This window comes from Nothobranchius furzeri, chromosome 4 (genome assembly GCF_043380555.1).
Source record: "Nothobranchius furzeri strain GRZ-AD chromosome 4, NfurGRZ-RIMD1, whole genome shotgun sequence".
Classification (NCBI taxonomy): Eukaryota; Metazoa; Chordata; class Actinopteri; order Cyprinodontiformes; family Nothobranchiidae; genus Nothobranchius; species Nothobranchius furzeri.
In genome coordinates this window covers 10,715,400-10,739,142 of record NC_091744.1, presented here as the reverse complement: position 1 = coordinate 10,739,142, position 23,743 = coordinate 10,715,400, and the positions used below count along the sequence as shown (strand labels likewise).

Sequence of the window (23,743 nt, the reverse complement as noted above, 5' to 3'; positions counted from 1 at the left end):
ACGTCACCGGAAACAGGAAGCGGTTGAATGCAATTCGGTGTACATATCACGCGAAACACCTCTTTACTGCTCATTCGAGGTCATAGTAAGTGTGTCTTTTGGATTTTCTGCATATTTTCTTTGAACATTTCTCTTGACAGTTTATGTGAAACTCAGTAACGTACGGAGTAGCTTACTGTGAGGTGAATAAACATGTCCGTAAACTAGCAAACCCTTTAAAAGGATACACTTAACAGATGCCGCTGTTAATCGCTGGTGTTATCTCATTTATCTGATTTTCTGTAAAGTATAAACGTTTTTCCTCTAGACGTCTTTACCATAAAATGAGAGGATTTGGCGTTCGCTTTCTTCGCCTCTTCTCCCGAGCTTCAACAGCTGTTCCCCAAATCACCACAACACCGTTAACATGCTGCCTTCACCGAAGGGTCTGGGTGTGTTCCCTCCCTTTCGTCTATCGGAGGAGTGTGAGCAGCGCAGCAGTCAGCCAGCACATCCAGGACCTGAGCGGGCCTGAGCAGAGACTGCTGAATAAACTATATGGTGGACTGATCTCAGGACAGCGAGCGTCTCTGGCGGAGTCCATCACTCTGGTGGAGACACAGCACCCCAGGAAGAAGGAGCTGGCCCAGGTGCTCCTGCAGAGGGTTCTGGCATACCAGAGGGAGCAGGAGAACCAGAATGGAGGGAAACCAGTGGCCTTCAGAGTAGGTCTGTGTTTTGTGAAGCTGAATTTAAATAGTTTGTGTCAAACCAGAAGACTGTTAAGCTCTGTAGGGAAGGTTCACAGAAAGGATGAGTGAAATTCTGAGATTTTGTCATAATCGCAGCTTTTCTGTGATTACTTGACAATGTCTGGACGTCTCCATTTTGTTATAACTACAATATCTAAAAAAAAAAAAAAAAAACAACTTTCCCACAACTGAAATCTGACGGGAATATTTTTTTCCTCCAGGCTTGTCTGGTCCTCCTGGAGCTGGGAAGTCCTCTTTCATTGAAGTGGTCGGTAAGATGTTAACAGGTCGTGGACATAAAGTGGCGGTGCTGGCTGTCGACCCTTCCTCCTGCACCACAGGGGGTAACTGACACACCGCTCATCTCATGTACATTGCTGTGAAGAAGGCATTTGTCTTACAGATCTCTTTGCTGGAATGTTTTAGCTTGGCTTACAAATTTCAGTATCGGACAAAGACAACTGGAGTAAATGCAGTTTTCTTTAATGAAGGGAACAAAGCTATCCAGACCAGCCTGGCTCTATGTGGAATTGTAGCTGACCCCTATACTTAATAAGTGGTGGTAATACTCATGCAGTAATTGACAGTGCTGGAATTTTGATCTGTTCTTCTATGTAAAATGTTTTTAATTAATCTACACTTGGGGGGGTTCCCAGCTTGGCTGGACGATCTCCTCTAGGATTTTCTTTGAGCCAACTGATACAAAATAAGCCACAAAATAAAAAGATCCACACTGTTGGACAAAAAAAAATATTACTTAAAAGTCCAGAAGCAACAAAGCCAGGCCACTATCAATCCGTGATTTTGTAGGCTACTTCTAAAGCCTGATTCCTACTTCTGTTTCTGCTTCGGTGTGGAGACGCGCAGCTCCATTATGCATCAACGCAAGGGCTCTCCAACAGGCTCACAGAGGGCGATGAGGACATGCCCAAATTTTTAAACATTCGTCAAAAGTGACGGAGACCGCTGGTAGGGTTGTCACGGTAACCGGTGTAGCAGTAAACCCCGGTAAAAATTTAAAAAGTTGACAATAATAATAACCGTCTTGTTTTTAAAAAACTACATTATCTCGGTGGGTTTACCGTGGCTGCGGTGTAGGCGCGGTGACCCTTACCAGCCACCGTATCATCTGCTGAAGTTACCGGTGGCACATGCGCACTTTGTTGTTTACAGCCAAAACTTTCTTGAAGCTAAAGCTGAAATAATGGCCAAAGGAGGAGACGGCAGCGCTCAGGACATTTATTATCCCTCAAAGAAGACAAAGTGGGAAGTACGGGCATTTTTGGGATATTTGAAGAATGCCGAGGGACAGTTGATAGAAGACGGCTATCCTGTTCGCAGCACGTGCAGAAAAAGTGTCTGTGAAAGGCAGCAAAGCTTCAAATCTCATGATACATCTGCGTGACCATCACCCACAACTCTACAGTCAACGCAAGGCAAGCTAACGTTAGCGTTTTAGCTAAAATGCGTGATCCGAGGATTTGGGTTGAGGGAGAGCGCAACAAGTCGCTATATAAAGCAGCCGCAGCGCCGCTACCTGCATATAAACCGTGTCGCGGACACCCCCATGTTGAAATGACGCTATGCATTACGGGGCTCCCAGGGGCAGATAAGAGTTGGTCTCTCTCCGAGAATAATTATGAATTTATGACATTTTCCCAAATCTGCAAAGCTCACCGGAAGGACACAAACCGAGGACAATATTTTCCTGATGTAGGGTTTATTACTCAAGTACGAGTAACTGATTAGAAGGCTACTTGAGTACTGAGTATCATCTGATCTAATATTTTTAAAATGATGACATCAAACAGACAAAACATAAGAAGTTATGGGCAAATATTGGTATTTTAAAGACTTAAGGGGAAAAATGTAAACAAATAAACAAGAGAATTACAAAATAACAAATTTTAGGCAAAATTTAGACACAAACTGAGGACAATATTTTCCTGATATACAGGGTTTATTTAGCTGTCTGAAAATGTAACACGTTTAAAAAAATACTGCGATAATACCGAAAACCGTGATATTTTGGTCTCGATAACCGTGAGGTTAAATTTTCACACCGTGACAACCCTAACTGCAGGTCATGATAGGTCAGGGCGCCGCTTCCTGTAAATTCATCAACAGCACCGCCATTGCCCCGTTGAAAAGTATAAAGGTATTTAATTTACAGACACAGAACAGATTGAAGAACACCTCATGGAAAATGTCTGAAAATATGAACGTCTATCCACCCACGACAAAATACAAAGCAAATGTTTTATTTGTTGGTGGAAATGACAGGAAACGTGGGTTTGGAGGTGGAGGAGAATGAAGGACTCATTTGTTTGTGTTTAAAGTCTGAAATACATAAACACATATCATGGAGCGGATACATGAGTGTAATGGTGGCATGATACCACAGAAAAGCGCTACGAGCTCTGTTGTGACGGACAAGTCCGAGAGCATAAAATCTGTCAATGCGTGTGCGTCTCTCCCTTGGAAAGCTGACAGAGATGTAGAAATCAGGCTAAAGGTGTGTAGGCCTCTTAGCTCTTAGCTTCTTCTCTAAGAACTTAATGACATCAGAATTGACGATAGAAAAACCCATCTTGGTCTATCTCTAGTGCAAAGTTAGCTTCACGCAAAAGGCAATGGGACAAAAAAACTTTCCAAATAGTAAAATTTTCTCACGATGGCTTTTTTCCGGAAGTCTTGAGGGATAGTCGAGATGTTCTCAACCCCTGTGAGAGGACCTTTGTACCCCCTCTCTTTGCTATTGATGAATTCTTACCCTAGCCATAAACCAAGTGAATTGCTTTTTGAAACCTTTTTGCTAATGTCATGTTGTCAGATTTTATTGGCAGTAACCGGGTCTAATGTGAATTATTTATTTCATTTATGACTTAAGGAGCTTTTTAACACAAGACCATGTTGGTTCGGATAGCTTTACCTGGCCTAGTGGTAGAGTGTCCTCTCTGACTGAGAGATTGGCGTTCAAGTCCCAGTCCGGTTATACCAAAGACTTTAACAATGGGACCCAATGCCTCCCCGCTTGACGCTCCGCTTTAAGAGGGGGGATAAACCACCAAATAGTTCCCGAGCGCGGCCAGAGCTGCCGTGCACCACAGCTGCAGCTCACCGCTCCCCACGGGGACGGGTCAAATGCAGAGATGAATTTCACCAGTGTGTGATGAATTAATGGGACTTTAACTTTAAACCCTGAAAACTGCTTTTTTGTTGTTTTTATTCAGGTTATCTTTGATATTGAAATGTATTTATTGATTATAAAAGTGTGACAAAAAGCCCAAACTAAGGGGGCAAGTACTTTTTCACAGCAGTCACCACCTTACATTCAGTTTAAGGTTTATTTCAAACACAAGCCTCACTTCTTTATCACAGATTATAAACTCATTTCGGCCTCTTTCGGCAGGGTCGCTGCTGGGTGATAAGACTCGTATGACTGAGCTTTCAAGAGACATGAATGCTTTCATCAGGCCGTCGCCAACCTCAGGAACGCTCGGCGGTGTCACTCGAACAACCAACGAGGCCATCGTTCTGTGTGAGGGGGCTGGATATGACATCATTCTAGTGGAAACTGTTGGTAAGATTTAGCAAGGTCCAACCCCAGCCACAATATTATTCCAAACTTGTCATTTTATCTGTTCAACTGTGATAAAAAAAATCTTTACATTTCATTTTAGCTACTCATTTATGCAAGTTGAATAGAAAGTCGGACTCCAGTTCCAGCGCTCAAAGTTTTTTCATTGTGATGGTGCTCTGAAAAAGTGACAGTCACACTAAGTATTTGTTGAAAGTGTCAGCACACACTTCTGGATTTTCAGTGACGCTGACACGCTTTGACGAGTGCGTTAAATCTGTGTTTCAGGGTAAAATTTATTCACTGTGATGAATCTCAAGTTTGTCGAAGTTCATGATTATTCAGAGGAGTTTGAGTTTTCAAACAGTCCGAAACACTTGTCTTCTACCCGCTTATTAGATATTTGTGTGTTTTTGTAGAAGTTTCATGTGTAAAAGACGCAGTATTCAGATCCCCTGGGCCTTATAATGTGTGCTTAGATGAAGACTGGGGAGGAGGAGTTGATACACGATAATCAGATTTTTCAGAACGTTTCGTGATACTTGGGTGATCCAATATGATGAGTTTAAAGTATTTTCATCACTTTTCAGGTGTTGGTCAGTCTGAATTCGCTGTGGCAGACATGGTTGACATGTTTGTGCTTTTGATTCCACCAGCAGGTGGCGACGAACTCCAGGTCAGTGAAACGCAACAGCAGATAAATTAAAAGTTAATACATGTTTGCCGTCATGCAACTACAAAAGTAAATTAATTTCACCTACATACATTTGGTTACAAATATTTTAAAAAAGTAAATAAAAATACAAAACTTAGCCCTGATTTGAATATGATCATTTTTTGACAAATTTTAAGTAAACAAGAAAGCAAAAATGTAACTTTAAAACTGCTTTAGTCATAACCTAACGCCATGGTATTAATGTCAAATTACGCTCATGAGTCTTTTTTTAAGTTGTTATTTATAAAAATGAAAATGCTGGCAAAAAACGGTATGCTAATTAGTTAATTAGCTTAATTAATGACTTAATGAGCACAGCTCATTATGATTCATATTATTGTGATTACAGCGAGACACTGAGGTGAGCTGGCATCTGTTTTAATAACAACCGTTGTGTTTTTTACTTCAGAAGCAAAGCTGTGAGTTTATTTAGCACAGAGGAAATGTGAAACAATGTCATTAAATCTTGGTTTCACATCAGATTTTCTTTACATTTATTATTATGAATTCAAACAGACATAAATTTGACCTGCGATGGATGCATTTAAAGTTTTTATTTTTTCAGAAAATTTTCTATGTGTGACAGTGCTGCTTTCCTCTTTCTGTCTTTTGGCATCAAATCAAACTGCATCATTTACCCGATTATAGCTTTCACTTTATTCTGGTATAAATACGTCATCAGTTCTAATACTAATTATTTAACCAGGGATTCAAGACTCTGTTAGGTGGCTGTTTGTTCTGTTTGTTTATTGGTGAGGCCAACCAGACATTTTAGTTGATGCCTTTAAATAAGGTACTTATTCTACTAATCATTACACTCCTGCCACCGTGCTTTACCACTAGGAGAGTGTATTAATCAGGTTATTTTAGCCAAACTGATGTTTGTGTATTTTTAGACCCTCCTACTCTCTCAGCAGAGCTTTTGTCATGCTCTGATGTCTCTCGCTGAAACTGATTCCCTCTAAACTCACAATGGATCCAAATCCCTGCCTTTAAAGCAACTTTAGTTCAAGTGCAGTTGAACGATTCTTTCTCTGCATTCAGTTTTCTGTCGCTAATGAATCTTATTAAATGTTAATTTGGTCACTTTTGTTCCGTAATGGGTTTGACCTCTTTTGTGCAGCGGAAATTGCAACTGAAGAATTGTCATATTCAACACTTTAAAGACCAAGTTCACAAAGAAACCGTTTTTTTACTTACAACCAGTCACTTTTGAGTTTCACATGTAGTCTAAATGTGAAAATAGTCTTTTACCCCTACTTCCTGCGTTAGCCGGAGAAAACGGGGAAACTCTGATTAGAAAAGCCAGTCTGATCTACGTAACGCTGAAAATTAGCATTCATGGACTCACCCATTTTAGCTTGTGATGGGAAAGGCAGTTGATGATTTTGCTCCCAGGAGAGAGCCAAGCACGTTTCCGCTAGCAGAAGCTAACTGTTAGCATTAGCAACTCCACCGCATGGCAGAACTCCTCCAGGCTTAAGTTATTTGTGGAGATAAAACATCACCGTTGCAAAGCAGAATCAGTGGTACAGTCATCTTGCTGTTAGCCAATCAGAGGCAAGATGTTGAAGTATCAGGAAACAAGACTCGATATCCTTCTGTCCTCTACTCACCACTTCTCTGGCTCACTTCTAGTTCCTGAAACAGGAGCCCCCCCCCCGAGATCAACTCACAAGTCATTCATGTTTTCTAGAACCACTGCTAATGTGTTGAAAACAATGAGTGACCTTGGTCTTTTGAACTCACAGACTTGATTTCAATAATGATTAGATAACCAAACATCTTTCAGGAGCTTAAATGTGTAGATGTCAGATGTAGAATAAAGTAATAAGTGACTTTGCTAAAATATTTCTCTAGGGTATCAAGAGGGGCATCATTGAGCGTGCTGATTTGGTGGTAGTGACAAAGTCTGATGGAGATCTGGTGGTGCCGGCCAGGAGGATCCAGAGCGAATACACCAGCGCCCTCAAGCTGCTCAGGAGAAACTCCAAGTCCTGGAACCCTGAGGTGTGTGTATGTGTGTGTGCGTGTGTGTGCGTGCGTGCGCGTGTGTGTGTGTGAAGTCATGACTAAAACATGAAAGCAGACGGAATCAAAGATATTAAAATAAGTGTGTGTGCCTGTGTTGCACATTTAACATGAGAATCCAGGAGAGGAGGAGGGTTGATGATGAAGCTGTCAGTATCATGGTAGTTCTGACGTAGCGTCTCACCCCTCCTCCCCCTCACCCCGCTTGTCCCAAATCACCCTCTGCTTGGCCTTGTCCCTTTGATTTCTCATCCCAGAGGAGAAACTGCCTACTGGGCGAGCTGCCAGACCCCCCCCCCCCCCTCTGACTACTCAGATGCTGTTTTAGCCTCTAAATGTCGCACAGAAGACTTTCTGCTTATGTGAGGTAGCAGCACTGATAGCAAAGTCTTATTATACAAATAATACATATAAATGAGTTATTTTCAGTTTCTTATCCTCATAGCCCTTAAAACCTCCAAGTAATGTTCTTTACAACAAATACAGTTTTACATTTACTATACAGATGTCTTTACTGAGATGTCTGCTATTTAACTGTCTGAAAGATCCCAGGAGCAGTGGGGTGTTTATTTTGTTTGTTTTTTTAAATATAAAGACTGTTTTATTAGTTATTCAACTCTGGTTTCATCAGAGCGTAATTGAATCCATGTGATTTATTCTCTCTTTGAGAGAGACTTTTCTTCATAAGTTCAGATTTATCCCTTCAGCTTCTGGCTAAAAGGAGCTCAGTTTGCAGAGAACAAACTAAACTGTGAAAACATTAAGTGTGAAAGTCTCCTAGAAGATTCTACCATGAATGGTTAAAAAGTTCATTTGACATTTGTCGTCATTTACCTAAAAAAGAAAAGAATCAGAACATAGGGATATTATTTCTTTGGTGTAGAAACTTCCTTTGGATGAACTGAAGCTTAAAATCCACACACAAAACTCGACCCTGTCCTCCCAAACCCCGTCCTCAGGTGGTGCGAGCCTCCTCACACAGCTCAGAGGGCATCCCAGAGGCCTGGGCCAAGATGGAGTCATTCAGGAACACTGTGTTGACCAGCGGGGAGCTTCAGGGCCGCCGGAGGGCCCAGCAGAAGGTGTGGATGTGGAGTTTGATCCAGGAGAATGTCCTGTGTCACTTCCAAAATCACCCGAGTGTCAGAGAGGCTCTGCCCCGCCTGGAGGAGCAGGTCACCAGAGGAGTGATCTCTCCAGGACTTGCTGCTGACCTGCTGCTTAAAGCTTTCTCAGCGTCGTCATAGCGATGGCTGCAGCTTCACTTTCGGGGGAGGACAGTTTCCTTGGTGTGTGGAGGACCGATCAAACAGCCGTGGGTCTAATCTTCTTATTTACACAAAAATAAAGTATTTAAATTTGAAATGACTGAGATAAAAGTCTCAGTAGAAACTTCTACTGAACAGTTTCAGACCACATGGAGAGAACTGCTGCTCATCCATGGAAGGAGGACACATTTGATTTGTGCTGTAAGAACCGAGAAGATGGCTTTCTCTGCAGATGGCACCCACCAAGTCAGGATTTTAAAGGTTTTATTATTACGACTGAAGAAATATTTTCACCGTTCTTCACTTTTAGAAACGATGACGCGTCGGCTTGTGTATCCTGTATGACAAACTGCTAAAGAGTGTTATAAAAGAATGTGTTTTACAGTTTTTGTCCCACTTTACTCACAGTCAACGCTGCAGAATATTTACCCTCTCCACAATAAGTCATGAATGGATTTCGCGTTCAGTGATGTGATTTAAAACGTTAGAAAAGCAACAAGCTTTTTTCAGGTGTTTATAATGTAACAGCTTTTCTCTGATTTATGCTAATGATAATAAAAAGAAGTGAGTGATTAAGTCTACCTGCGTTACTCCTGAGACCCTCAGTGATGTAATGACATGTATTCTCCTCTCTAGGGCCAGAAAGGCCACGATCGGAGTTCCACAGATACGTGTACTAATGTACATTTAACAAAAACACATCTGGAAATCAAAAATAGGTCGTCTCTTATTCTGTATACAGATAATTTGCTAGTTTTTCATGATTTTTCACAAAGTTTAAAAAAATGAAATAAATTTTAAATTGGAGTTAAATTGTTGCCATTTGGAAGGATGCATAAATCGGTAATGCTCATAAATACAAAATATTAGGTTGTGATGGCTAACAAACAGAGTTCTAGTTTGACTCTACAGTTTTCATTGCTGCTCCTTTGGAGACACATTTACATGCAAACAGTTTATTTAGCTTTACAATAAATCATCCTTGTCTGAAACGGGTTATTTTTTACATAAGGGGAATTTTATTTACATATAACATTTTGCATATAGGAACTACAAAGCGTTTCTGAATAAATCGAGGCTCAGTTCTAGGCCCTCTTTTATTTATCATCTATTTGCTCCCCCTTGGTTACAGTTTCCGCAAATACAACGTTGATTTTCACTGCTATGCTGATGACACCCAGCTGTACATTTCCTCCAATCCAAATGCATCCCTTCCACCAATCTCCCTCTCTAACTGTCTATCTGAAATTAGATCTTGGCTCTCTCAGAACCTACCAAAACTAAACGGCAATAAAACGGAACTCCTCCTCATTGACACCGCTTCTGTTTTAAAAAATTCTCCCAACTTCTCTATCAATATTGACGACTCCACAGTTCACCCATCCTTACAGGTAAAAAGTCTTGGTGTCATACTAGATGGTACACTTTCATTCCGATCTCACATTAACCGTGTTACTCGAGTCGCATATTACCATCTTCGCAATATCAACAGACTCCGTCCTTTTCTCACGCCTCATGCTGCTGCAATCCTCGTTCATAGTCTCATCACCTCTCGCATCGACTACTGTAACTCCCTTCTGTTTGGTCTCCCAACTAAGTCCCTTCATGAACTCCAACTTCTCCAGAACTCTGCAGCACACATCATTACTGGGACCCCCTCAAGAAATCACATCACTCCTGTTCTTAAAAACCTACAGTGGTTGCCAATAGAAACCAGGATATATACAAGATCCTACTACTTACATTTAAATCTGTACATAGCATGGCTCCACTTTATCTATGTAACTTACTAACTATTGCACCCATCCTCATCTGCACTTCATCTGGTTCAACCTCGAGCTCGCCTTACCACCATGGGGAGCAGCGCTTTCCGCTGCTCTGCTCCACAGCTCTGGAACTCACTTCCCTCTACCGTTAGAAATACGGACTCTTTTCCATTATTCAAGGCACACCTCAAAACCCACTTATTCAAACAAGTTTATTCCCTTTAGACCTAGACTTTAGAATTGTTTCAGATTTTTATGTATCTTGTTTGTTCTTATTGCCCTATCTAACCTCTGTTGTTTTTTGCTTTTATCTTTGTAAGGTGACCTTGGGTTTGAGAAAGGCGCCCTCAAATAAAATGTATTATTATTATTATTATTATTATTATTATTAAGAAAATGGGAAAAAAATCAAATAAAACTAACTAGAGTGTTTTAAGAGTGAGATTAAAACGCCAAGCTTTAAAAGCTTTCTAAAAACACACAAAATCAACATTTATGTCAAATAAAACAAACCTCCACGAGATGTTTATGTTTGTTTGTTCATTTAGCAGACGCTTTTATCCAAAGCGACTTACAATTTATAACCTACAGGGCGTGTTGTGATCTGTGGGGGAAACAGGAGCACCCGGAGGAAACCCACGCATGCATGGGAAGAACACGCAACTCCACGCAGAAAGGCCGCAGCCGAGTTTCGAACCTGCAACCTTCGTGCTGCGAGGCAACAGTGCTAACCACTGCGCCACCATGCAGATCTAGCCCTACAAGATAAAATAAACAAACAATTCTAGACATTACTTGTAAATATTTACTACAATTTAACCACGACTGTATCTGTCATCATTTTAAAGTGCAGTCCTGTTCTCCAAGGAAATCAGGAGTCTGATCGTGTAAATGAATCAGATTTGGATACAACTTTAGAAGTGCTGCACCCTTTTACAGTCAAAGCTGGTTTAAAGAGTTCGTCATTGCAGTCTTGTGTCTATCTGTTCACGCGGTGCTGCACAACGATGGTTCCTGCCACAACGTCACACAGGGCTCTGTTGTGTGGAGAGAGGTCGGTGAAGATGGGGAAGAATAAGGAAAATAAGTAGTTATTCGTTCAGACTCGCTCTATGGAGCTTTAAGACAAAGGAAACATTTAAAGCTTTAGTTCACTATGATGCAACACTTCTATCGCGTGCTTTCTGCTAAACGTAAGCCAGCATTAGCATGCAGTAGGACATAACTCATGTGGAAAAGGAGACGTTTGATGCAGGAACCACAAGAACCCGATGTGATTGCACTGTTGCACATCACCACTAACATTTTCCAGATATTAAGCCTAACTCAAATATGTTCTCTTGGACATGTTGCCAGGGACAGTGGGTACTTAGAGTAAAATGAGATTAAAAAAAAAACTTTTAAATTTACAAAAGAACAATATCTGTGATTTTCACAAACTAAAATGTTGGTCTGAGCTGAAGTGCCTGAATTTCCCAGAGCTCATTCCCATGTGGGGAAGCACAGCCGCTGTCGTAGACGTCCAACAAGAGCAACAATACGTGACGCCATCCACGAATGCGTTCTCCTCTATGGGAAACAACATTACGCCCCGCTGTCCCCGAACAGAATTTATTTAAATAGCATCTCAAGGAAGTAAAACTTGTGAGGTAATAGATTTTTATTTATTTTTTATTCTAGAGAGGGGAGTCGCAGATCTGAGCTGTGTACAAGCCATGTTAGCGTCCCATCATAGAGGGTGTGGTTTGGGATTGTCTTGCTAAAATAGTCAATGTTGCGTTGAGTGTGAGAGCATTTTCTAGAAGGAGGCTTATCATAAGAAATGCAACGTGAAAGAAGTTTGTTCCCATTCTTAATTTTTGATTTAGAACGGGCAATATCAAGCAGTTATTCCACCCTGAGCATCTTTGATCTGCTCCAACTGTAAAACTACAATACTCTTGAAACCTGGACTAGGTTATTCTACAGCAGACCTGCTGGACCAGTTCCAATGTGGTCCAGATGCAAGAAAAATGTAAAATAAATAAATAAACAATTAAATAAAAGCGGTCATCAACATGAGATGGCAACATCAGCAAAAAGGGACACGAGAAACTAGAGAAGTGCCAGGGCCTCAAAGAAGAACTTAAGAAAGCCTGGAGGGTGACGACTTTGCTGGTGCCCGTGGTCATCGGGGAACTCGGAGCAGTAACCCCCAAACTGGAAGAGTGGCTAAAGCAGATCTCAGGAAATGGATCAGACGTCTCAGCACAGAAAAGTGCAGTTCTAGGAACAGATACTGCAGATCCCTCGAGCTGCAGGGCCTCTGGTAGAGGACCCACGCTCGGAAGGATTAGACCACTGGCGGAGGGTGAGATAGGAATTTTTTTTTCATATATATTTATTTATTATTCAGCACTCTAAGTGGACTGGTACGCACTTCTTATTTGTACCTCTCTGTACCGGGACATTTTTCCTGGGTACGTTGAGTACCGGTAGTTTTTCCAGTCATTCGTTAATCGAAATCTTCGAGATTAATGAAAAACATCTCTTAAGTAAACACCAGCCATCCACAGTCCCCTCATCGCCTTTCTGGCTCACCAGCTCAGAAGTAACACAGCGTATGACCTCACTGATGACTTTGCATCCACAAAAAGGAGATGTGTGCATCTGTAAAAGGCTTCTTCCACTGCTGAAAGAGGCTGTTGGTTTTTTCTGTGTCTACTGAGTTGTGAACAAATAGCACTTTTCTATGGGAAGTACCGGCACTTATTTTTTTCCACTTGAAGCACTAATATTTACTTTCATAAATTAAAAAAGTTTTCAGAAATAGCAATCGTGTGTTTCATAGATTCTACTATTAGTGAAGACTCATCTGGTCCAGGTTTGAAGAGGCTGGGTGTTGTAGTTCTGGTGCTGGACCAGTTCTAATGAGCTCCACATCCAAAAACAAAGCACTGAAATTCATCATCTTTAAACTTTCACAAAGCTATATGGCAGAATATTCTAGCCTATGTTTGAAGAGTATGTGTTGCAGTTTTATAATTAGAGATGATTAAAGATGAAAATGGGGTGATAAACTGGTTGGAAGTGTTTTTTCCAAACCAGAAACCCAAAATGGGAACCAACTTCAGCATCAGAAGTGAATGTAATAAAAACACAAATTCAGATTATTTGGGTTTATAGTTTCTAGATTAGTTAAACAGCAACATACTCTGCTCACGTGACTTAAACAATAAAAACCTATGGGCATTTGGGAATTTTGCCAAAAGATGTCTTTTTATCTAAACTATGAGGGAAGTCTAACTTTTCTAAATCTGACGTCTCACCCACCTCACAGACGCCACGCTGCATCCTTTAGATCAGAGTCGCAACAAGTCGCTTCTGCAGGTCCTCTGTGTCTTTTATCCAAACAGTGAAAGCCCAGCACGCATCTCTTAAAAAGTAACCGTTCGTGTGAGTGAGGAACAGGAGCGATGTCGATATGAGTTCCCCCATCGAGATGCGTTTCTTTTCCACCCAGATGCGAGTTGGAACCATCCCCTCACAAAAAATAACCCTAGCCACCAAAAATGTATGTTTTGCATAATTATAATTTATGAAAAGAATCTGTGGAACACAGTTTCTATGTTTTGTATGGTTAGGGTAAGGGTTAGGACATGCGTTTTTTGCGAGTGGATGGTTCAGACTCGCGGCTGGGTAGAAAAGAAACCGATCTCAACGGGGGAACTCATATGGACATAACACCTGTTAATCAGTATAAGAAGAAACTTGCCAACTGGTAGATACCACAGTTTAGTTTTATTGGGAGATATGAAACACACGGGTCATATAACAGATAAAAACAGCACAAACTCAGTGGTTGTTATGAAATGTGTCCATTTACCCCTTCATCTACACTGCTTTTCCTTAATCCTCATTCTGTGCGTCTGGATCGCCTCAAATATTACAGTCACAGTTTACAGCCAGTCTGCAGTCAGCTCTAATCTGCACCATTTTTTATTAAGAGCCTTTTCACATGCTGAATTACATAGCCCAAATACCTTTTACAGCTATTGACTAATAGTCTAAAATCCCTTAAATTAGTTTTGTTTTACTGTAGTTCTCGTTTACCAGCTAAAATAAAACCACAAAGAAAACAATTCAGACTGCAGGATTTACAAAAAGAAAAGTGTGTAAGGAAACCGAATCTAAAGTGTGTGAACAGCTTGTCCAACAACAGATTATCGGAGCATGACTCAGGAGTGTAGCACAGATTTTATTATATTATTAGGATTTTATTTGGTTGATCTAATCCTGGACCTGCACTGATGGAACGAATGGATCGGATTCAATCTGGATGTTTGTGAGCTTCCAACCACTAGAGGTCTCTCAAACCCCACTCAGCATTGACTTTATTACCCTAATGGCAGGGCATACAGCACCAACCACCCGCCCTCTTCTTAACGCCCCCGCCTCCTGCCCTCCATTCATTCTTCATCGAGGTTGCACAGGGTGCCAGGTCACCCAGGGGTGAGGACATCAGCAGCTGCCACTCCTGGAGCCCAGGCTGTGCAGTAGTCCCAGCTCTGTTCCCAAACCCCTGCTCCGCCTTGGCAATACCCCCCCCCCAAAAAAACCCAGCACCAAAACTGTCCAGTACAGATGAAGAGGTGTGACTGTTCTGCTCATAACCTCAGCTCTCTTTCTGTGCGAGTGGTTTGGATTTGAACTGTAAAATATCAGGTGGATTGGATACTAATCTATGTACGTCCTTGGCCGCTCTGCTTTGGAAATATTAAGTCTCTAAGCCACCTCCCCAGTCAGTGGACGGGCTCCTAGGTCGCTGCTCGTTTGCTCCTGTCTGCATACGAGAGGAAGAATGTCCCCTGAATGCAGATGGATTCATTAGGTCTGAGTAACTCCCTTCTCCTCCATCATGCTGACACACACACACACACACACACACACACACACACACACACACACACACACACACACACACACACACACCAGTGTAAACAACACCATGCGGTTTCACTAAGGGAGATTAAATCAAATGCCGCTGCCTCGCGTTTGGCCATTTTAGCCTAAACACAGAGCCCAAGCACATGTGTTTAGCATTTCACTGGATCTCTTGAATGTAAGCACAGGACAGAGACTGGCTCTTTGATGAGGTTTTCTCTGTTTAACACACGGGCTTACGATTGACAGGATTTCTTTGTGTCAGCAGACTGAAGTCAGAAATGCTTCCCTGCTGCAGGACAAATCTAAATGGTGCCATCGTGCTGCTTTCATTTAAAAAACTCCGCTTTTTCCCAACAAAGCCTTAAAGTCTGTTGGAAAACAAGCTGCTACAAAAATGTCAAATCCTTGGAAACACATCTGTGTTTGTCTTCATGTTGGTTGTATTGGTGATTAGTTGCTTTAGGCTCAGATCTGGAGGAAAAGGGAGGCCTGACATCGGGGGTAATGTCAGACTGGTGCAGGTACTAGGGAGCTGCGAGGGGATGCTGATGCACAAAGCTCCAGTCTCGCATACAACATGCACATTTACCCTCCCCTCACACCCCTCTTTACACACATGATTAGCCATTCATCTCCCCACCCACACACATTGCTCACACATACAGATCATGTGCATACCCTGGAACATTCACACCATGTATGGCAAGCAAATTTGTTACATAACAGGACTCTTCAAACCCAGAATCTATAATAAAAAGTCTATTCAAAGCATATATTTCAGAAACTGAGAATTCCTGCCCGTAGGATAAGTGACCTCAAAATATAACAAAACTGAACTTTATGTGGAAAAGAATTTTTAAAATGTCTCAGTGTTCTCAAACGTTCTCAGCTTCCGTGTGTGAGTTTCATAGCCTCGCTCTTGTGTTGTTGGAATTTTGGTCATCTTCAAAACCATTTGCTTGAATTAACTTTGTTTCTCTCCGAAATTCAGAGTTATTGGACGTTCGTTAGCAGCCCGTCTGAGGTACTTTTAAGTTTAGTTCCTTTGAGAAATCTTTGGGAGGGCCTGGCAACCAAATGTTGGGTCATTTACTTTGTGACTGGACTGCAACAGCATTTGCATGATACCGGTAGTCACAGAACTATTACACACATGTAGCAATTGTTTGCAATCACATTTTTTACCCCACAGGACCTGATCGGATATTCAAATAGTCACAAATGTATTGATTTCTTCCCCCAAGTCCAACCAAATCCTAAAGTTTTGCTGTCTATTTTCTATCTGAAGGTAATGCAGGAGATAGGTGTAGGAGACTATTTTCATGTTCAGCCTGCATATAGAGTGACAGAATGTAATCAGAAATAATTATTAAACTTTTTTTTTCACATCTTTAAGCTAATAAATTATTTATTTTAATAACTTATACTGGCTTTAACTTTGGGTTGTGTGAATATGAATGCAACTTATTAAGGGGATGTTGAGTGTTGGTCTTCTTTGGGGAACAGCCAACAATTTTCCAGGGGTTACCATGGCCACCCCTTGCGGGCGCCACGGTGTTAATTGGAAGAAGGCAAGCCACAAAGGAAACCTGAAATGTTGAAAATTAGCAATTGTGAAAGTACTTGGTCCAGTCATGAAATATAAAATAAACCAACTTTAAAGGGGTTCTAGATACTGTATGTAATTTATAGACTTTTCCTCAGTTTTGACAAAAAAACAAACAAATTTTAACCAGCAGGAGCACTGTTACTGATGTAAGAAGAAATTGAACATGGCGCGTGTGCATTGTTTTTATGTAACAATGGCTTGCCATACATCTCATGACTCTTGCCCACCCAGTTCCTCCAACTGGGCCGCCTACCCCACCATTTCACTGCAGTGACAGATGAATGTGTGTTAAGCGTTTCCTCCAGGCTTGTGTCCAGACTTTGAAGACAGACACAAAATGATCTAGTGAGCTAATGGGGTTGGAGAGCTGCAGCGAAGCTTTGAGAGCTTGTGCGCACCCTTGTAGATGCAGCACCCCGCTCGTTATGCTGCTCTGATGGGTCACCGTGCAGCCTCTTTATAAGAAGACCCTTATGGCGACACGTCTTATTATATCAACTGCTCAGATGGATGTTAATACCAGGGTGTTCTGAGCACGCTGTGTGCTCTCTAGCCTGTAGAGTGATGAGACGCAGTTGGTATTCAAAGTGCATCTCATTGCTAATTCTATTTAACCTGATGAAGTCTGCCTCATGGTTCAGTCTGAATGCCCCAGGGAGTCCAGTTATGTACCTCTGCTTTATTACACACCTGGGGAGGCTCACTCTCCCACACATGTATACTTCACTGTTTGCTATGTGTAATTTACTGGGCTGCCTGTGGGCAAGGCCTTCATCTGCAGGAAGGCACGAATGCAGCCTTGGCGCCAGTAATTGGACTTTAGAACAGATTGGGGAACTTGATTGACCCCCAGTAATGGATTTGAGTGAATAATTATTTGTAGTTATGGTTGGAAGATGATATCAGGGAGAGACCAATCCCACCAGTGTGACTCACCCCTGCCGCCAGAGCAGAGCGCTGCCAGCACTCAATTAATGAAATCCAGCTGCTCAGACTCCCCACATGTAGTGGCTTATCAAAAAAAAAAAATCACACACACACACACACACACACACACACACACACACACTGGTCAGAGAAATGCTTATCTTCATCCAACCTTTCCCTTTTCACAAGACCGGCTGCCTGTGGCCCATCACAATAGTGGTTATAAAATCTTCTCCACTCCAGGTACAGGACATTAGTGTTGATAATGTCTCCATTATATTTGAACTGCCTGTGGCACTGCTCAGCACACAGCCCACAGCAGCCATGTTAATGAGACCTCTCAAGATGGCAGGCAGCGCCTCCTCAGGACACAAATTGCAATCACTCTTAATCCAGCACTTTAATTGCTTGCCAAGTCTTTCTGAGTGAATTCGTTTGTTCAGTCTCTGCAGGCGAGCCGATGCACATCAACTATGTTCCAGCAACAAAACTCTCAAAGATAAACTGGGCATCAAAACAAATGGGAAGTGGTGCAAGGTGGTCTGTCTTGTTGGAAGCAGTTTTTCTTGTTTGAGGGTGTCTGATAAAAACTGGGATGAGAGATTTTTGTTTTGTTTTTCTTTACTTTCCTAATTTGGTCGGTTACCACACCAGCTCAGTGAGAGATTACTACAGAAACCATCCTCTTCCCATATATTTTAGAAAAACACACTGACATGATGCAATACCTTGTGATACGATATACAGTACTAATACAGTACAGTGCAATTCAATCCAGTATAGTGGGATACAGTGTGTTACGGGTGGACCTGATGTAATATAGAACAATACCATTTGATTCAGTGGCTGTGTGGTGATGAGGATCAGGATCCTGGCTGCTGCGTTCAGACTGGTTGTATGTAGCTTGTCTCAATGGCCTGTGATGGAGCGGCGATCTGTCCTTTTGCCCAGTGACTGTTGTAGATGGGCAGCAGCTCCCTGTGACTCTTACAAGTTGAATGAAGTAACAACATGATACAATAAAATACAATTTGATAATACAACAGTAATTGCAGCTGTCTTCAACAGACTGCCAAGGCAAAGCTCTCGATTTAGCCTTCATTTTATGTTCAAACCTTCCCCTACGGTTATGACTCTTGGGTAATGACCAAAAGAAGGGAATTGCTAATACAGGCTGCCGAAACAAGTCTCCTCTGCAGCTGGCCTCTGCCTTACACCTCTTTCACACCAAGTGCAGAATAGATGCTGTCCAGTTTCCAGATGGCTTCCGAATGGACTGCCATTCACACTGACAGTGGTGCGTGTGCTGAATGATTCCAGAATCCCGTCCTGTCCGACTCATACATTCATGAAAATTCACATGTGGTGCCCGAAACAAATGGACTCCATGCGAAAACTTTCCACTCCCATGTTGAGAGGAGCCAGCTGAGGTGGTATATGTGAGTAACAGGGATGCCCCATGGATGTCTACAAATTCATGAGTTTTGAGCACATTCTGAGATTCCTGGGTTAGGGCTGAAGTTGTTGCAAAGACAACAGTCTGCACTTGACCGCTAGGGAGGATGTCCCCAGATACAGACCCAGATAATGGACCTACAATAGAACAATACAATACATCACTATATAATTCAATGCGATATTATACTGTGCAATACAATGTGTTACAATATCAGGGTCCGAAATTAACACTCGCCACTCGCCAAATGCGAGTAAATCGCTCCATTTGGCGAGTAAATTTTTGAGCTCTACCTGCCACCTGGCGAGTAAATGTTTGCACCAAATTAGTTATGTTTATCAGTCATCTTCCACGGATTTCTGATACTCCTCCCGCCTTCATGCAACTTACACAAATGTACTCGAAACGTGAACGCCGCATCCAACGTCATTTCCACCTATCCCATTCAATCAGTTTATCAAGTTAGCCGTTAGCTTCGTGTTAAAACTAGCGGTGAAATGTGGCGGTTTTTAACTGGAGTCAGCCAGCCTTCCAAAAGAAAACTCGTCGAACTGGAAGAAAAACCACCAGGACCAGTGGCAACCAGAAGATTTTGTGAAAAGTGGTGAACTGGAGACGGCGGAGTCGTGAGACAATGGCTACATTATGATGGCCACGTAGCGTTGCTGCCTTTCACAGACAACTGGCCCTCGGCATTCTTCACATTTCCAAAAAATGCCCGTACTTCCGACTTTGTCTTCTTTGAGGGATAATAAATGTCCCAAGTGCTGCCGTCTCCTGCTGCCATTATTTCAGCTTTAGCTTAAAGAAAGTTTTGGTCGTAAACAACAAAGTGCGCATGTGCCGCCGGCAACTTCAGCAGATGATACGGTGGCTGGTAAGGGTCACCGCGCCTACACCGCAGCCACGGTAATCCACCGAGATAATATATATATATATATATTTAAAACAAGACGGTTATTATTATTGTCTACTTTTTTACCGGGGTTTATTGCTACACCAGTTACCGTGACAACCCTAGCCCTGACACACTTTCAGATATTCTCATGGTGCAGCTGTGTTCTCCAGAGATCAAGGACTATGACCCAAATGAGGCTGTAATGCTTTGGCACAAAGACGGTGTCAGAAGCAGGAGGCCAGACTTCATGGACAGAGAAAACAAGGAGTCTGACTAGATTTCAGTGAAAGAGTTCATAAAAACATCTCTAAAACTAAAGAGTAAAAATGACAAAAGAGTTGTTTTCCTTATTAATTGGTGTTTTAATTATTTTGTCACTCTGTTTGGAATCAACATAATATAGAATTACATGCTTTAGGTAGATCTAAATCATTTAGAATTTTGTCCGGTAAAAAATATGCTTGGCCGGTAGATTTTCATCATCTACCGGCCAACTTGGCCGGTGAGTAAAAAATTTAATTTCGGACCCTGCAATATGTAGCAATTAATACATATTAATTATGACCAATAAAATGTGAGATTTCAAACGAATATGAAATATCAATCTGATTGATCTTTGAATGTTTAATCAGAAGATTCTAGGGTTCTTTGCTTATCATAAACACACTTCGTATTAATTCAGAGTCGGTATATAGTTTATAAAATAAATTTAATAATTTTTCCTAAACTAATAATTTATACATGACAAGATATGAATAATGAGATGTGATGTGGTGGATGTGAGTTGTTGTGATGAAAGCTAGATGTTGTAGCAACCGTTCTTTGTATCTGAGAGAAATTGTGAAATCTGGGTGTAAAAGAATTTGTTGTTTATTTTAAACTAGAGAGTTGGTTATTGATGAAAACCTCATCAGACACTAGCATGCAGGCTTACGATACCCTTATATGAGTTGCACCCGGCGGTCCGGAGGTTTGCGGTCAGAGTGGTGAGGTCACCGGACATTGAAACCACAATTCTCAGAGATTAGTAGCTTCCTCTGAGTTCAGCTTCCCCGGCCATGAGATGCAACCTGGGGTCTGCAGATTAGGTGTCCAAGGTGGATGTCTGAGTTGAAGTAGCTCTGAAAAGAGCTGTTGTGTCTGTAATCACTTGCAGCGTTGCAGAAAGGTTTTGACTTAAGGTCAAAGGAGTTTGTTTCAAAAGAGGCTTCTTTCCCCATTTGGCCGAAGCGGGAGTCAGCTGGAAACCGAATTACTCGGGAAGTAGTTCTTGTTTTATTAAACTACTTTGTTATGATTTCAGGCCAAGTTTGGCAAATCAGAATTTGACAAATTTCTGAGTATTTACCAACATCCCTCAGAAAGCCACGCCTTCCTTCAGATACAAAATTCTTAACCTTAATATGTATCTTATTGTAATGTGTGTGAGTGTAAACAGTGCCTACACCACACTCAGGACAATCCAGACTCTTCTCATGCATCGTTCCACAAATGTGGAATGACCTACCAAGCACTACCAGAACAGCAGCTTCCTTTTCGACTTTCAAGAAACTCCTGAAGACCCTGCTCTTCAGAGAGCATCTTCTAAACTAGCACCCTTCCCCCTCTCTACTGTCCACTCCTTGTTCCCTCCTCTCCATGATTCATCATGCTGCCTCACTGCCACCTACGACTAACTGGAAATTGGTGGTTGTTGTTGTTGTTGTTAGCCTCAAGGGCAACATGCCAATTATCACTTGTAAGTCGCTTTGGACAAAAGTGTCTGCTAAATACATAAACATAAACAATGATTAACTTGTTAAATCAAACACATAGTGATTTGTGATATAAATGGATCATCGTAAGAACAATATTCATTTCAAATTCATTGATTTAAGCACAGGTAATTCAAACATTTCATTTAAACATCTGGTTCATTCATCACATATGATTATTTAACTTATAGCTATAAAATCGTGGAGTCTTCACTTATTCAGAGTGAAGAATGTTGACGTCTGGCATTCACACAGTCAGTGCAAGAACCTGGGTGAGAATGTTTGTTTGAATGTTTTTTCTTCATGGAATGTCAACACGCGCTGAACTGAACCTTCTGGGTTTGGAAGGCCAAACAGAAAGTGGATTTATTTCTGTGGATGAAAGGTTATTATGCTGGTCAATATATAGGTGACAACTGACCCTTTTGGACGTTACAAATGGGATGTGATACGATGCGATATGATGCGATGTGATGTAATACGATGCAGTGTGATATGATGCAATGTGATACGATGTGATGTGATATGATACGATACATTGTGATGCATTGTGATATGATGCGATGTGATATCATGTGATGTCATACAATGCAATGTGATACGATGTGATGTGATATGATACGAAATGGTGCAATATGATGCAGTGCAATACAATCTAATACGATGCGATACAATGCAATAAGATGTGATATGATTCGATACGATGTGATGCAATACTGTACGATTGATGTGGTGCATTGCAATAAATACAATATGAAAACTCAAATGATACAATATCTTATGACATGAACAAATGCAATTCAATATCACACACAGGATATACAGTATTTTGATTTACAGTATAATACAAAATAATACAATATTCCTAATTGATATGGTATGATATGGTATGGTATGGTATGGTATGGTATGGTATGGTATGGTATTCTCTTGTGGAATTTAGCTTGAACTCCTGTCCCAATAACTGCATTCACAAAAACAAATATGAGCTGTGAAAACCATCTTACACAGCACATATATAGTGTACAATAAATGTACAGTATAGAGGCACAATATCCAAAGATATGTAAATGTACACTCATTAAAAGACAGTATGACACGCCCCCTACTGCTACTACTTTCTTCCCTTTACACCTTGATTGACCCACTTACCACTGACTTTGTGTTCTGCCTTCCTCTCACTCTGCTTCCTTCAATTCTCTGACTCCCTTTGTCATATGTCCCTGTCGCCGTCCACCCCCTCCTACTCCATCTGACCCCTCATTGCCCTCTTGCCAGGCTCTATTATTTCTGGCTGCCCAGTGGCCTGGTTCAGCCTGTTGCTCAGGGGCTTCAGGCAGCCCATGTTATGACAGGTAACACTGGGCCACACACTCTCTCTGGTAACACGTGGAGGTCAGCCTGTCATACCTGTCCACAGCTCATCCATGCACACGTCCACCTCAGCAGACTCGCACACAAATGCAATGATTCAGTGCTTATGGATAACTGCCAGGCGTACATCTTAGATTCAGCAAAAGTGAGCAGTTGAGGCACAGAGCAGTCAAAATATCTTTCCCTGCTCTGTTTCCTTGGTGGGTGCATAATGTCTTTTCTATTTATTTCTTTTAAAGGTCTTACGTTATGTGCTGTTTTTACGGCGCTGTCATTTGGTCAGAAATGCTGTAGTTGTTGTGTTTAGTGCAGACAAGGAGGATCTGACTGGATGGTGGCTGTTAACTACTGCTGGACTCCCCTCTTTCCTGGCATGGCCTACTCCCCGATTTAATAACCGCTCACAGTTTCAACCCTGAGGGGGCTACAGGACACACTCAGCCAACACATCACCTCCTAGACCTGACCTGCCAAGACAATGCACAATATATTCTGCATGTTATATTTATTTTAGATCCATTATTTTTGGTGTGAATAAGACAAGTTAGAATAAGTTCTCAGCTCTTGATGGTTCCTTTCTATCCACTGGCCAGCGCTCTGTACATCAGTAGCCAAGTTTTGTAAGGTTCAAGGCATGTAATGAGAGTGGTTCATCCTCTACCCAACCGGACAAGCTCTATTCACCCTGGACAAGATGGTAGCACCCCA

The 23,743-nt window shown here is 41.7% G+C and overlaps 1 protein-coding gene across 4 annotated transcripts in view; it reads left to right on the top strand.

Annotated features, from left to right (window-relative positions):
* mmaa (metabolism of cobalamin associated A) overlaps positions 1–23,743 on the top strand; it is a 44,414-nt gene continuing 20,671 nt past the window's right edge. For 2 of the 4 annotated variants that reach the window (XR_008563842.2, XM_054743658.2), the window contains exons 1-6: positions 1–85; positions 308–708; positions 953–1,075; positions 4,144–4,314; positions 4,902–4,987; positions 6,887–7,036. Coding sequence is in view for 2 of the 4 variants with exons in the window: in XM_054743658.2 (XP_054599633.1) it covers positions 324–708; positions 953–1,075; positions 4,144–4,314; positions 4,902–4,987; positions 6,887–7,036 (915 nt within the window). In the remaining 2 variants the exon portion in view is untranslated. Of the gene's footprint in view, positions 86–307; positions 709–952; positions 1,076–4,143; positions 4,315–4,901; positions 4,988–6,886; positions 7,037–8,016; positions 10,480–23,743 lie in introns of those variants that run through there. The other 2 variants (XR_001573452.3, XM_015965763.3) reach the window with 2 other exon arrangements.